General features: G+C 55.2%; 1 protein-coding gene across 1 annotated transcript in view; it reads right to left on the bottom strand.

The window, feature by feature from the left end:
* Positions 1 to 9637: 9637 nt before the first annotated feature.
* Positions 9638 to 15383, bottom strand: part of SLC16A2 (solute carrier family 16 member 2) — a 94210-nt gene continuing 88464 nt past the window's right edge. The window contains exon 6 of the mRNA XM_029067213.2: positions 9638 to 15347. Within this exon, the coding sequence (XP_028923046.2) occupies positions 15127 to 15347 (221 nt within the window). The 3' untranslated portion in view covers positions 9638 to 15126. The remainder of the gene's footprint in view (positions 15348 to 15383) is intronic.

Here is a 15383-nt window from a genome sequence, read left to right on the forward strand (position 1 = left end):
CGGCTCCGCCACTTGTCAGCTGTGTGACTTTGGGCAAGTCACTTAACTTCTCTGTGCCTCACTTCCCTCATCTGTAAAATAGGGAGAAAGTCTCTGAGCCCCATGTGGGACAACCTGATTACCTTGTATCTACCCCAGCACTCAGAGCAGTGCTTGGCGCGTAGTAAGCGCGTAGCAAATACCGTCATTATTATTATTAGAATGTCTTTTGGAGCCCCACTTTATGACCTGGGCCATCCGTTGCTTATTTGCCATGAGAGAAAAATTGACAAGTGATCCCAGTTCTATCGGTGTGGGTGTGTCAGGCACCTTGGAAGGATCCCAAGCTCTCTTGGCTTGGGCACATTGTTGCGATGTGTGAACGACTGTGGCACTCGGTAAACCCCCCGGGATGGGTACGGGATGGTCACATGAAATCCGGACCCCGTCCCGGGGAGCTCAGAGTCCAAAGAGGTGGGAGAAAACTTCCATTTTCGAGGCAAGTAAAGCAACTGGCCCCAAGGTCTCCCAGCAGGGAAGCGGCAGGGCCTGGAATTAGAACCCTAATCTCCGGTGTTTCCTAATATAAATTCCTGGGTGCTAAGTCATCTCGTAATGCCGAAGAAGCTGAGGACCCCTCCCAAAGTGCCAGGAGGGGACTCCATACGCTGTCATCGTTGGCTTCGGCTGCATGCGCGGCCTCTGAATTGGCCCAGGAGAGGGGAAGGGTGATGCCCGCTGCCTGGCCGAGACGTTCTCATCTGATGCGAGTGTGGGGCGGGCCTCAAATATCCCTGATACGAAGTCACGTCAAGGAAGTCTTGCCTTTTTTTTTTTCCTTCTAAATTTCCTTTTTTACTTTGCACTGACGCTTTGAACAGGTCAGGCACCACCCCGATTTTATTTTGCCCTTGTGAAATCGAGGGCCTCTTAAGGGCAAAGTGTCTCACCGACCTAACTTTTTCCAAGTGGCTCACGTGGGTTTCAGAAAACGAGCGCGGATGTTTGCGTGGAGCTTCTGTTTCGGAGAGCTGGTGCATACGAAAGAGCTGCGTGGATGTATTGTGACCGTTCCAGAGGCGCCTTCGTTCTCTGTTGTGTCAGTTTTCAGGCTTAGTAATATTCTAGTTTGGGTGGTTTGGGAGGGGGGTGAGGTGTTGGGTTTTTTTTTTGTTGTTTTTGTTTTTTAAACATCCTTCTTTCCCTCCCCGAACGGCCTTTCACAGGTTGCCTTGTCACCTGGGTTTTTAAGTGGAGAAAGCAGAAGAGAAGCTCACGTTCGCACCATTGTGCCTAAGAGATTTTCCAGGTTCTTTCAACAGTCCCTCAGTTTGTCCCACATCTTTATAGTACAGTGCTCTTCACAGAGTAAGCACTCAATAAATGCAGTGGGTGGATCGATCGCAGACCTGCTGCGGTAGGGTGGTCTGGTGGAATCCATCGCCCACCTTCATCTCTAAGCCTGGGGCTCCTTTCTAAGGAACGGTGGTTCGGGATGGATTAGGCATATTTGCTTATGCACCCCCCCCAGGCAGGGTCTGGATTTAACTTGGGTTCGTTCCACCGGTCTCCAATGCAGCTCGGGGGAAAGAAGGCCACACAGGTACCGAGTGGATGAGGTACACAGTTACCGCCGCCGACACCTGGGCCCGTTCATCTTGTCCTTGGGATAAATGGTCCCTGGAGCCACGTAGCCTGCCTGGGCTACGAAAATTCGGAAGCCGTTCCGGAGCCTGGACTAGGCCTAGCAGGGGCCCGGCGGGGAACCACGGCGGCCGCCTCTCTGTTTAACGAACATAAAGCCCATGATGTATGTTTTGTACAGACTGATTACTTGATTGTCACGTCAGGGCTTCCCAACCTCTCCTAGCCCCCTACCTCCCGCAGAACAAAATCAGCCATTTACCGCCCCATCCCAGAACGAACGGTTGGAATTGGCTTGCCAAAACTGGCACCCCTTCTCTTTCCACTCAGACCTAACACTGGCCCGCCCACCTCTCTTTTTCCCTCTCTCTCCAACTAACGCCTGGGTTGGGAAGCCCTGTATCAAACTGAGATTGTACCAAGTTTCCTTTTTTTTTTTTTTTCCTTTTGTGTGTACAGTGCTTTACATCTGTTCAACTGGACTTGTTTGATACCACCCTCCAGGGTCAAATGAAAACGGTTTGATTCTCGATAGTCTCCGTTTAGGAAGAGCCCATTCCTTATGTAAAGATGTCATATTGCAGATTCAAAATATAGACTCAATAAAATGCATGAAGTGATCGCTTGTGCCGGATCATCACTCCTTGAGGCTTTCCTTATTTTAGTCACGGGGAGTTTCTTTCAAAACCAGTCCGCGGACTGGTTTAAAAGAAAAGTCCCCCATCATGATGTAATCTTCGTTTTGGTTCCCCTCGCTTGGTGCTTGGGAGTAGCAGAGCGCTGCGGAGAATGACAGTCGGGTATGTCCGAGTAATTTGTGTTCTCTCCTTTACATTGTCTTCGTTGTCTTGCTAACTTGTGGAAATGTTGAAATGGCTATGTTCTGGGGCAGGATGGGCCTGGGACAAATCTATGGAAAGATCATTGTGTCTCCAGTGTTCACAATTCTGTTTTTAATGTATCTTTTCACCCATCAGCATCCAGGGCTATATTGGCACTCTGCTGGCAGGGCCCTGTGGCTCGCCCTATTTCCTCTTCTTTGCTTTTGCTTCTCACTTCCCCCACCGCCAATTTCCGAGAGACGATACCATTCAAGGGGTCTAGTGATCATTAACTATGTCCTGTGGCAGAGGAAGGTGCTTGGAAGTGCAGATAGGAGGAACTCCCGGAGCCTGGCAGAACCCCCACATTTGGCCAGGGGATCCTCCTTGACCTCTGTGGGGGTTTTTTGTTTTTGTTTCCTTTTTTTAAAAACTGTTTCAGTCATATTTTCCCCCCTCCCCCCAGGTCCCCTTTTGGAAAATGTCATTGGAAGCCAAAGGTGATGGTTCGTTCCAGATTTCTCTGAACTGGACTTGGACAGAGCACATTACTTCTAGAGGGCTTCTAGTCTCCGTGCCAAGATACAGGACTCCATTCCTAGGGCAGACTCTGCCTCTTCATTGGCATGTGGATCATGGCTCTCATTGGGATGCTTTATTTTGGGATAAGGGAAAGAAGAAGTTTGGAAATCTAGCGGTGAGGAAAGCCGATTCACATTCTGGCTGAGAGAGCTAGTTGAAGGCTAAGAAGCAGCATGGCCTAATAGAGTACGGGCATGGAAGAGAGAACCTGTTTCTAACCCCAGCCCCGCCACTTGCCTGCTGCGTGTCCTTGGGCAAGTGATTAACTACGCTGTGCTTCAGTTACTTCATCTGAAAAATGGGGATTAAAGACTGTGATCCCCATGTGGGACATGGATTGTGTCCAACCTGATTATTTTGTATCTTCTAGCACTTAATACAGTAAGCACTTAAATACTATTTTTTTTAAAAAAAAACCCTCATTTTTAAACACAGGTAAGTTTAAAATCGGGGATTCCCACCCACCTTCTATAGGTTCCTGCCCTGGTATGTCTCTGGAAAGATTACTGTGAACACTAAGGGAACGCAGATTTCCAAACTGTCAACTTCTTCCCGAGGAGGAGCAGAGGGAGAGTTTGTCAGGATGAAAACATTATCTGCTACTGAAAATGTTTTGGATATGGAAAGACTCCTGGGTAGGGAAAGGTTGTTTTGGGTGGAAATCTTCAACTGGTTTGCCAGCCCAATTCTGCAAAACGCATTTTCCTGTCAGGAGTACCAGCACCTTCCACAGGCCCTCCGATTCCTGGCATGGGGGTTGTTGGAAGGCGGTGGGGAGAGACCTAGTCATGTAGGTGGGAGGAAGAGCTAAACCGGGCGTTGAGAATTCGTTTATGGAAATAAACAGTGAAACATTTGGTACCTTTAAGTGGGCCAGTCTTGGGCCTACATTCAAAATCCTGTGTTGAGGATTGAAAAATAGCAGGTGTCCAGCATAACGGCAGGACCGTGAGAGGGTGTTTGGCAGTTCAGCAGAACACCTGTAAGGTCTGCCAATCCCAGGTGGATGAGTAGTGACACCCAGCTTCCCCTTCTGCAGAAGTGACTTTCCAGGGCAATTCAAGGGCCTTTTTCAGCTCGCCACTGGGCAACGGCAGGTTGGGGAGGATTGGCCCAACCTTATTACTGGCGATCTCTGCTTCCGAGAGAGGTTAGATGTCAAAGAACCCAATTGCGGTTGTGTTGACGATGCTATGAGCGGCTAGCGATGGAGAGCCGGGTCTTAACTACCCTCTGCCTTTTCTTTTTAAAGCCAAGCTGTCTCCGTCCCGATATTTAGTCTGAGCCTTCGGAATGTGCAAAGCAGTTTGTACATTTGCTGTGGACTGAAGCGGCCAGAGGACCTGGAGACGGATGCAGTCACCAACAGCGTTGTGGGGCGGTGGGAAAGGCGTCCGCCCTCCCAACATCTGAATTTGAAATGCAGATTGGGGTTTTGCTTCGGTGCGAGGAACTGGGGTTGGGTTAATAGAGGAAAATGTTTTTCCAAGGCAGCTGTCCTGACATCCAAGCCAGCCACATGTGGCTCTTCCTGGAATCTGGTATGTTGGAAGACGTTTTTTAAGCGAATTCTCCAAGCCCCTGACTCGTGATGCAGTTCTATTGTAAATGCTAAACTGCCAGTGTGTGTTTGTTTCGATCTGAGTTGTCAAATGAGCCTTTTTTTTATCTCCTTCCAGCCAACTGAGATCAGAGACTCCCAGCTCCGACTCTCCAGCCTCAATTAAAGCAAACGTTTCCAAACCCGGGCCTCCCCATTTGATGTCTTTGCTGGAAGCCAGCGTACACGTTCCCTGTTGTGTTTGGCAACGTGGAGTGAAATTAATGGTGTTGTGAGGAAAGCGTCCTCAGCCCGATGGAGGTTTGGGGGAATAGCTGATTCACAGGGCCTGGCAGGCCTTGTTGCCCCGAGTGCCGAAGTCTGTTTCTCCTCCATCCCACTCTTGCGTGATTCTGGATCTTAGGCAGACTCTCAGGAAGCTGATGGGACGGAGGCAGAGGTCGGTGGTGTCAGGTGGAGAGGCTGAGGTGTTATTTTGAGGCCCTCTGTGGCCCGGAGCTGGCTCTGAGGTCTAATGCAGTCTGGGGACAGAGGAGTCAGGGAGTGTCTCAGTAGAAGGGCAGGTGGGAGCTCTCTGACTTGGATCCTGGTATAATAATAGCGGCAGGTGTTAAGCGCTTAGTACGGTGCCTGGTACATAGTAAGCGCTTAAATACTGTCATCATCATTAAACATTTACTATGTGCCGGGCTCTGTACTAAGCTCTGGAGTACATAGAAGCAAATTGGGTTAGACACGGTCCCTGTCCGACATGGGGACTGCAGTCCCCATTTACGGATGAGGGAACAGAGGCCCAGAGAAGTTAAATGACTTGCCCGAGGTCACACAGCAGATGTGGCGGAGCTGGGCTTAGAACCCAGGTCCTGCTGACTCCCAGACCCGTGCTACTAGGCCATGCAGATTGCAGGATCGGATGCAGGGGCTGGTCTTTACATCTGCCAGGGGCTGGACGGTGGAGCCCTGCCAGATGAGGTCATGGTTGCCCCTCGGGTCATTTTGCTAGTCAGCAATACACTCTCCGCTAAGCTCGGTCCTAGGGTCAAGCAGACTGGATGCAAGCCCAGCTACAGAAACATTTTCTCCACGTGAACAGAGTTGTGCCCACCATCCTCCTGCCCTGTGGCATTCATTCAGTCATATTTGAGCGCTTACTATGTGCAGACCACTAGTAAGCGCTTGGGAAAGTACAGTACAGCAATAAGCAGTGACATTCCCTGCCCATAATGAGCTTTCAGTCCACCGAGACTCACTCTTTGGGAGGGTGGCCGACGGGCCTCTCCCCCTCCGGCCCGGCAGAATCTGTGTTTCCAAGTCTAGGGGTGCTGGGTCCAGCCCTGGAAGAGGGAGAAGCCTTGTGAGGATCCCACTCTCCCCACCATTCCGTGGATCCAGCGTGGCTCAGTGGCTCTATCGCACGGGCCTGGGGGTCAGAAGGACCTGGGTTCTCATCCCAGCTCCACCCCGTCCGCTGTGTGACCTTGAGCAAGTCACTTCCCTTCTCTGGGCCTCATCTGGACCATGGGGATTAAGAGGATGAGCCCCATGTGGGACAGGGACTGTGTCCAACCCGATTAACTTATATCTACCCCAGAGCTTGGCACAAAGTGCTAAGCAAGTACCATTAATAGTGTCTACGGGGATCCTGTGCCCGGGTCCAAGCTGCCTCTAGGTTGTCGGAGCTCTCAGCTCCCCGGCAGGGGGCGCTGTGGTCCCGCTCCATAGGGTGCTGCCGACGGGGGCTTTTTGAGGGTCTAGGGGGGCTTCAACTCGCTCAAGCACCTCTATTTTGCCATCTATTACAAAGGACGTATAAGCACCTCCTCTCTCCCAGTTTGATCGTGGGACAGGGCTTAGTACTATTAATAATAAGAATCAGATTTATCCAGCACTTACTGTGCGCAAAACACTGGACTAAGCGCGTGGGAGAGCACAATTTTCCGTCAAGCACGCACACAGCTCACTTATGTCCCATTGCTTGTTTCTGCTTCAGTGCTTAGCCTGACGCTCAGCACGCAATGTCTAATAAACACTGACTATTTTGTAGTATCTATCTCCTCCCCGCTCTTTTGGGGGTTCTACCCTGAGGGGCCACTTGGCCCTCCCCAGCTCCCAGGGAAGTGTTTCCCACGCTTTCCATGCCTTTATCCCGTTAGTCCCTATCCAATCTTTCCAAGGGGTGGAAGGGAGTGAAGCTGGGGAGGTGAGGGGGGAAGGTGGGCAGACAGGGTCCCTGGGTGGGTTCTGAATTGCCCTTCTGAGTCGGTTCCCCCGGGGCCCGGTCCAGCCTCTTCTCTGCCCCTCCCCTCCCTCTTTGCCAGGGGCACATCCAGTGCCCCAAGGTTGATGGCAGAGGCCTGGGGAAGAAACATGGCATTGTGGATAGAGCATGGACTTGGGAGTCGGAAGGTCATGGATTCTAATCCTGCCCCTGACACTTGTTTGCTGGCACGTCCCTTCTCTGGGCCTCAGTTACCTATCTGTAAAGTGGGGATTGAGACTGTGAGCCCATATGGGACAGGGACTGTGTCCAACGCGATTTGCTCTTATCCACCCCAGCATTTAGTACAGTGTCTGGTCCTTAGTAAGTGCTTAACAAATAACCACAATCGTTATTCTTTTTGTGCCCTCGGCTGCACAGTGTGGGCAGCGGAGCCTTAGTCAAGGCTGATTCTGGCCAGGGGGTGAGCCCCGGGTTTGAATCATGTAGGCATGGTTCTCCTGGGCTGCAGCGGTCTCCCCCGAGGGCCCCCTCCTGATACCCCAAGAAGGGGGTTCAGTTGAGAGCATATCTGGCTGAGGGGGCTAGAAGGACCCGTGTTCAGTGGATCATGCAGGCCCCAGAACGCATTAGGGGGAGGATGCCAGGAAATGGAGCCTAGAGTCTGAGCGTGGGAATGGGGATCTGGATTCTAATCCCTGCCCTTATCACATTCCTGCTGAGGGACCTGGATCTAGTCGCTTCACTTCAGCGCTTAGTGAAGTGTCTGGCACATAGTAAGCGCTTAACAAATACTATCATCATTATTATTACTATTATTATTCTCTGTCCTTGTCGGTAAAATGGAGATTCAATGCCTCCCTTTAGACTGAGAGTTCCATGTGGGATGAGGCCTGTGTCCGATCCAGTTGTATCGAGCCCAAAGTTTGGCATGGGGAGCGCTTGAGGTCTAATCCCGGCTCTGCCACTTGTTTGCTGTGTGACCTCGGGCGAGTCGCTTCACTTTTCTGGACCTCAGTTTCCCCCTGTGAAATGGAGATTGAGACTGTGAGCCCCACGTGGGGCAGGGACTGTGTCCAACCTGATGAGCTCGGATCCACCCCAGCGCTTAGTACAGTGCCTGGCACATAGCAAGCGCTTAACAAAGACCATGATTGTGATTCATAATAACGATGACGATGATAATAAACGCCACCGGGGTCAGTATTAAGAAGTGGGGAGGAACGGGCTTCCGCAGGCCAAGCCAAAAAGGGAGGAGAGGCAGAGGTTGGGACGGCAGGGCTGGCAGCGGATTGGTCGGGCTGTGCCGGGGCCCCGTCATCCCCGCCCACGCCCAAGCGTGACCAAGAAGCCACTAATTTCTGTGGTTTTGTCGGGGCAAATCCCGCCCTCGGGGTGCCTCCTTGGGTAGGGGAAAAGGGTTAGAGAGACAGATCTAGAAAGAACCGATGGAGGGGTGGAGGCAGGCACCGAAAGAGATAGAGACGGCAGGGGCAGGAGGGCAGAGACGCAGAGAAGAAGGGGCAGAGGCCCAGAAAGAGAAAGAGATGCAGAGATAGGTGTAGAGATAAAGAGGGGGCAGAGACCCAAAGAGATAAAAGGTAGAGACAGAAGGGGCAGAGGCAAAGAGAGATGAAGAGCTAGAGAAGAGGGGGAAGAGACCCAGAGAGAGGTAAAAGTGGAGAGAGGGGACAGAGACACAGAAAGAGATGTAGAGCTAGAGAAGAAGGTACAGAAACAGAGAGGTGTAGAGACAGAGAAAGCGGTGGAGAAGAGGGGACAGAGATGTAGAGATAGAGAAGGTGCAGAGACCGAGAGATGTAAAGATGGAGGAGAAGGGGCAGAGGCATAGAGGTAGAGGTGGAGAAGAGGGGGCAGAGACACAGAAAGAGATATACAGATAGAGAAGGTGCAGAGACATGGACACAGAGCTAAAGAAAAGGCCAGAGACAGAGGTAGAGGTGAAGAGGTGATAGAGATGTAGAGATAGAGAAGGTGCAGAGACCGAGAGCTGGAAGGCTAGAGGAGAGGGGGCAGAGACACAGAAAGAGATAGAGATGTAGAGAATGAGAGGAGAGGGCCAGAGACACAGAGAGAGGTAGAAATTGAGAGGGGTTGGGTGGGGAGAGGGGCGAGGGCACTGTGGGCCGTGGCCTGGACTGAGGCCTTAAACACCAGGGACCCCGCTCCCCTCCCACCCCAACCAAAGTAGCCAAGTCAGGCCCAGCCCGGGCCAGGGAAGAGGAGACACTCCCGGCCCACCCCACCGGCCCAACTCTCCCCTAGGTGCCCGTGCGGCTGGTCCGAGATTGAGGTGGGTGTCTGGAAAGCAGCCCGTTTAGCCTTGAGAGGAGAGGCTTGTCCGGGTAGCTTGGGTGACCTTCTGGGGAAAGCAGCGTGGCCCGGGGACAAGAGCACGGGACCGGGAGTCAGGAGATCGGGGTTCTAATCCCGGCTCTGTCGCCCGCTGTGTGATCTGGGGCCCTTCCCTGAGCCTCGGTTTCTTCTTCTGTAAAATGGAGGGTAATCATCTGTTCTCTCTCCTCGTGAGCCCCCTGTGGGGCAGGGACCGTGACCGACCTGATTGTACTGTGCCTACCCCAGCTCTCGGTAGTGTTTGGCACATAGTGAGCACTTAACAAATGCCACTATTATTATTACTATTAAAGCATTTTGGCAAGAAGGGCTGGGAGAAGGGGACTGTGAACAGCTGAGGCGACCCCCCCTTCCCCACTACCACCCCACCCCCCTGGTGCCCCAGCTGGTGACCAGTTGGGCAAAGGAACAGGGATGATCGCATCCCCAGACCCCCAAAAATTCACACCACCACCATACTGTCCACAGCGCTCTTTAGCTGTTGTTTCTAGTTCGGTATCATTCTACAGTTTTTTTTTAAAACAACATTTATAAACATTTACAAAAAAAAAAAAAAAGAAGGTGCTGATTTTGATTTTGTTCCCTCGCAGGGTCAGAGGTTCACACTTGGGGGACGCTGAGACCACTTCACATCCAAGGCCACGCAAAGGCTCGGAGCCGGAGAAGCACTCGGCCCCCCGGCCCGCTCAGCTTGCCCCCTCTGGTTTGGCGACCCCGTCCCCCATCTCTCCTGGCCCCGGCTGGGTTTGACCGGCTTGCTGACAGCCTCCGGGAGGCGGTGGGTAGGAGGAAGGTAAGTTTAGGGTCTTCCGATGGAGAGGCTGGACTCCTGCCTCAGTTTCCTCCACCCAAAATTCCGGGGGGAGCAATGAGGGGATTCTCCTGGTGGCCCTCCCCCAGCACGGCCCCTGGTGCAGATCGGTGGTCGTGTCCCTCCCCCAGCCCCGTCAGATTGCCCCCCTCTTCCACCCCCGAGGGTGGAAGCAGTTATTCAAAATTTGGCTTCCTCTCTGCCCCTGCTTAGGAGCCCTGCAGCCACCAGGGCTTCAGCAGGAGCCATCTGTTTCTGAGGGAAGTTGGCACCGGCTTCTTAAAAAAATGGTTATAAAAACGGGAACATTATCACTTGTCCTCCCCTAGGTCCCCTCCCCGGTCCTGGGCTCACACCTCTCTGCTCTGCCTCACCCCGGAGCCCTGCCTACCCACCAGGCCTCCTTCTCCACAGGCCTTGGGGGAGCGGAGCGGGGTCAGTGACCGGGAAGACCTCCGGAGCTGGACCGGACCTAGTGCCCATTGGGCCTGGTGGGCCTCGAATGCCCACCGGCTCCCGTCCCCTCCCCCCCAGGCAGAGTAGTACACAATAGATTGCTGCCTGTGAAGAAAAACTCGCGTACCCCCACCAGAGGCCTCTCCTTGGGGTCGGGGGACGCATCTAGGCAGAGGCCTAAAGGTAACTGTCTGGTCAACCCAAAACTTTAGACGTTAAAAATGTCTACATACCCACATACATAGATTTCGGCTCGTTCCACCTGCCGCCTGAGATCTCCCCTCCCCATAAGGCTGCTTGGTCCCTCTGAAGCCAGGGAGAAGAAGCGATTCCTAAGGAAAGGCCAGGGTGTGGTGCAGGATCAGTTTCTTTTGCACTGAGCACCGTGGATATGGGGAGGTTTGGCTCCCCCAGTAGAGGGAGACCACTGGGCCACCTCGCTGACCACCCTGGGGTAGACGTGGGTCCCCTACTATCTCCCACCAGGAGCTGAACCTCGAGTGGAGACTGAATCAGGCTGGGGTACAGCCCCCGGGGGAGGAGTGGCCTTCCGAGGAGGGGCCAGCAGACCCGAGAACTCAAAAAGCCAGCCCATTTCCAGCTGTCCTTCAGCAACTGACCACCACGGCCCTTCAGCCGGAGCCCCGGGCCTCCCCGAACCCCAGATGGCCTGCAGCTGCCAGAACCTTTCATAGACAAGCGTTTCTTCCTTCCCTCTGGTCTTTGGGGGGAGGGGGAGGTGGATAGGGCTACCCCCCAAGGAGATTTCCAGCTCCTCTTTGGGTGGAGGCCCTGTCTGGGCCCCCCCCCCCCCAATGGGCCAACCTTGTCCATCAGCCCGCCAGCCCTTCCCCACCCCACAGCCCCAACCCCACCGCCGAGCCAGCCCCCAGATGGGTGTGGGACTGGCTGGGGCAGGGCGGCTCTCTGCCCAAAGATGAAAGGGCCCTTGCGGGCGGTAGTGGCGGCATGCAGAGAAATCGCTCATAAAAATGATGGATTCGCCAGCTTTGAAATCTAATGATCCCGGGGGATCAAAAACAGACTGGAGCCTGCGGGCTGAGGAGGGGCAGGAGGTTAACTGCGTGGCCCCTGCAGGAGGGGGGACCCCGGGTGGAATCCGAGGGGTGGAATCGGCCTGGCCCGAGTGGGTGGTAGGGTGGGGGCCGAGGCCCCGGCATGGACTCTGGAGAGCAGATATTGTCACAAAAAGACAGAGCCCTGGACTGGATGTACCATGGGGCTGACCTGACTATCCCCTCGAGTCCACTCTCCGATGGAGGCAGTCAGCCACATGGGTTCTGCCTGTTCTGCGACTCGCTACTGCCCTATGCCCCATCAGCAGGGACCCCAGGGCCGCTTCCACGTGCTAAAGAGAGCTAGCATCCCCCGCCTCAGGTGGGAAAACCAAGATGTGGTTGTGCCTGACTGCCCCATCCCCTCCCCGACCCCGCATCTAGCCCCACTCCTCCCCCCCTACAACCAAGCTCCAGCCTCGGGGGTCCCTGGTCACTAGCCTTGAGAGTGGCCGGGACCCGGGAGCCGGGCTAACGATGGGACTCCGCTTCTCCAGCTTCTGCACCACCAATGACCACCCTTCATTTTGAGGTAAGAGAACCGTTTCTCTACCGTCACCTTCCAAAAACAGAACGTGTAAAACCAGGCCGGCCTAGTCCTTACCCCCCCGGAAAGACGCTGTTTCCAGTGGAAGATACGGAGCCCAGGCCCCGACCCAGGCTTTCCAGTCCCCACAGCAAGTATCCCTTGGGCTTTTTCCTCCTCGGACCCTGCTCGCCCACACACACCAGGCCTGCCGGCTGGCCTGCCTCCCCCCGGCCCGATTTATACAAAACTCCGTGGGGGATTTGGGGTCCCAGGACGTGTGCCGTGGCAGAAGCGGAAGGGAAACGACTCAGTCGCTGTTCCTCGGCTAGCTGCCCGACTCCCAGCTTCCGGTGGTACGTCCAACCTGCTTTCCGGGAGCCAGCCCTGGGCCTCCCTGTAGTGTGGAGGCAACCACAGATTAATCCTGTAGGGTCCCGAGCAGCTTCTCTTTCCAGTAGCCAACCAAGCACAACCACACGCCTGTCCAGAGGCAAGGAGGACGTGAGCAGAGGACCCTTGACACGTGACGTGACGACTCGGAGAAATTTCAGAGAATGTCAGGAGAGGAGTTGGCGGGGGCGGCTGTTATCAGGAGCACCGGCCCTGAGGTTACCTAGAGTTTCACCTCACGGTTTTGTTCCAGCAACTCAAGGGACTGGAGAAGGCACTCAGACCCCTGCGGGCTTATGAGCAAGCAGGTAAGGGATGCAGAGGGGAGAGTCGGGGGTCGGGGGCTGGATGGATCACCCCTAACCGTGTAGAGACCAGAACACATTTCTCCCCCGGTGCCCCAAGGGAGACAGAACCCTGGGAGGGATGGATCTTGGGGCTGTCCCCGTACTGCCTTGCTGATGGGCTTGTTTTTAATTTCAAGTGTCCGGTGGGGTTGGAGAACTCCCGCTTTTGAGGCCTTTGAGGCCATGAGCCTTTGGGGAAAGAAGGATCTCCAAGCACTTTTGGGAAAAACACTGCCTTTTACACCACTCCCCACATTCCCTCTCAGGTTCACCAGAAAGATGGTGTCCTAAGCTATGTGATGGTGAGCTAGGAGAGGAAGGGAGTCAGGGGAGTAGGCAGGAAGTGAATTCACACCCCATCCCCTCACCTTGCTGCTCCTCATTTGGGGGCTGTATTTTGGCTTTTTTTCACAAATGCTTAATGGCAGTGTAGACAGAAACTCGTGGGGGAGGGAGGGGGTGTCATTCACAATACCGGTTTTCTGCATCCATTCCCTTTGATGGCACAGGTGACAGTCCCAAGCTAGTGGCCACAGGGGCTCGGGAGTGGGCCTGGTGCTAGGATAACCCCAATTTAGAGCCTAGCCTTTGGCTAGAGACTGAAAGAAAAACTCAGGCTCCTGCTTTCTTCCCATTGGCCGGTCTGGACTCCTTATCGTTATGGCAACCAGCGCCCTCGCCTCCCTCAGAAATCAATGTCTGCTCCCCGTAGGAACAAACCCCAGGCAAAGGGGTGAGCCTGGGGTTCCCCAAACTCGGCCTCTTCCTCTCCCTCCAAGGCGGAGCGAATTTGGGCGGTGCACCGTGGACCTTCTAGGGACCACCCGGGCCATCGGCGTGCCCTCCCTCCCAACCCCACCCCATCGCCGAGGCCCCAGCCTCCTCAACTGGAGCCATGCCAGCCAGGGGAGAGGGAGGGATGGCGAGGAAAGAAGAGAAATTCTCCTGAAGCTGAGGCCTCAGGCTGCAGCTGGTTGGGATTAGAGGGATCTCTCCCGTTCCTGGTTTGAGTTTATCCCATTCTGCCCTCCAACTGGAGGGATGGCTGCTCACCTTCTGCTGTTACCAGGACAGTAGGTGGGTGGTCTGGAGGGGCCCCGAGGGAAGAGATCCCTGTCCCCAGGGGAGGCATCATCCACGGGGCCCTTGAACTTTCAGGAAGTGGTAAAAAGTGCCTCTGTCGGTGCAGATCGAGGGTGGGATGGCCAGCCCTGACCGCTTGATCAGCGAGAGTCCAAAGGCTAGTGGTGCTGGAGTCACCTGGGGTCTCCAGCTGCCCCCTCTCTGCCTCTCGAGAACTCCCTGTGGTTGGGTGTCAGGGAATTGGCACGGGAGGCGGGTTGCCCTGATTCCCCGGTGGTCCGGTTGGGGGTTCAGATCCGGGCCCAGGAGGGTGTAAGCTAGTGAGGACGTGGACCGGCAGAGAGGAGAGCCGGCCGGCCCGTGACCCCGGCCCACGCAGGCCGGAGGCTGGTCCGGTTTCCTCGGCCCATGGGCAAGTCTTCCCCACCGACGTTTGCTCACAGTTCAAAAGGGAAACCGAGGCCGTCGGTGAGCAGGCGATAGAAACTTAGGCTCTGCTGAAGTGTTTGGTTTTAAAAAAGATGGCCTTGGAGGCTGTTTTAAAAAAGCTGGGCTTTGTCTCCCCTCTCCCAGGCCCCTGTGACAGCCAGGATCTGGGAGAGGATGGAGGGAGACGGGTGGCCTCAGCCCAGCTGTCGACCTCTCCCTGCCTCCACCTGCTGCCCGGACGGACGTGGCTCAACAACAGCCCGAGCGATGGTAGGGGGGAGAGGGGGTGGGATGGGGGGGGGCAAGAGAAAGAGGAGGAGGAGGGGAAGGAGGAAGAGGAGGAGCGGGAGGAGGGTGCGGGTTCTATAAGAGGGCCAGCCTTTCAGCCCTTATCTAGGTGTGGCCCTAGATGAGGGGAAGACCCAGCAGATGCTGCTGGCCGGGCAGCTCTGCTCCCAGTCCCCCAGCCCCAGGCACCCCCAGCCCCCTCTGACACACTCCTGGCCCCTTTCCCTCCAAGGGCGGAGGGACCCGGGCCAGAGGTGAGCGATTCTCCACGGTCGAATCCCGTTCGATGTCTCCCTGGAGCATTCCCTTCATCCCAGGAGGCTCCATGCTGAGACCCTTCCCCCATAAAACCAGGTGCCGGAAACGAGCCGAAAGGTTCCGGGAGCCTTGCCGTGACTCTCCCCGGTGCGGGCACGGGGCGGCCGGAAGGTGCCCCCGGGGAGGGCATGGCCGTCACAGCCAGGGGTGCGGGCTAGGGGGGTAGGGGGTGCTGCTGGCTGGAGGGCGAACGTGGGGTGGGGGGCGGCAGGGTGGCCTTAGATGGGTGCCTCGGTGGCAGGTGAGCCGGGCAGCAGCTTCCCGTTCAGGATGGTCTCGGCGGCGACTGCTTTGTCCTGGCTGGAGTCTGGCCGGCCCCGGGGCAGCATCCTCTGGTGAACCAGGGGCACGAAGAAGAGGATGGTGCCCCCGAGGATGGGGGGCACGCCCGCAAAGTAGAAGGCCAGGTGGTAGTTCCCCAGTCGATCGTTGAGGTACCCTGAGGGAGACAGGGTACCGTATTGTACTTTCCCAA

Source organism: Ornithorhynchus anatinus, chromosome 6 (genome assembly GCF_004115215.2).
Source record: "Ornithorhynchus anatinus isolate Pmale09 chromosome 6, mOrnAna1.pri.v4, whole genome shotgun sequence".
In the NCBI taxonomy this organism is placed as follows: Eukaryota; Metazoa; Chordata; class Mammalia; order Monotremata; family Ornithorhynchidae; genus Ornithorhynchus; species Ornithorhynchus anatinus.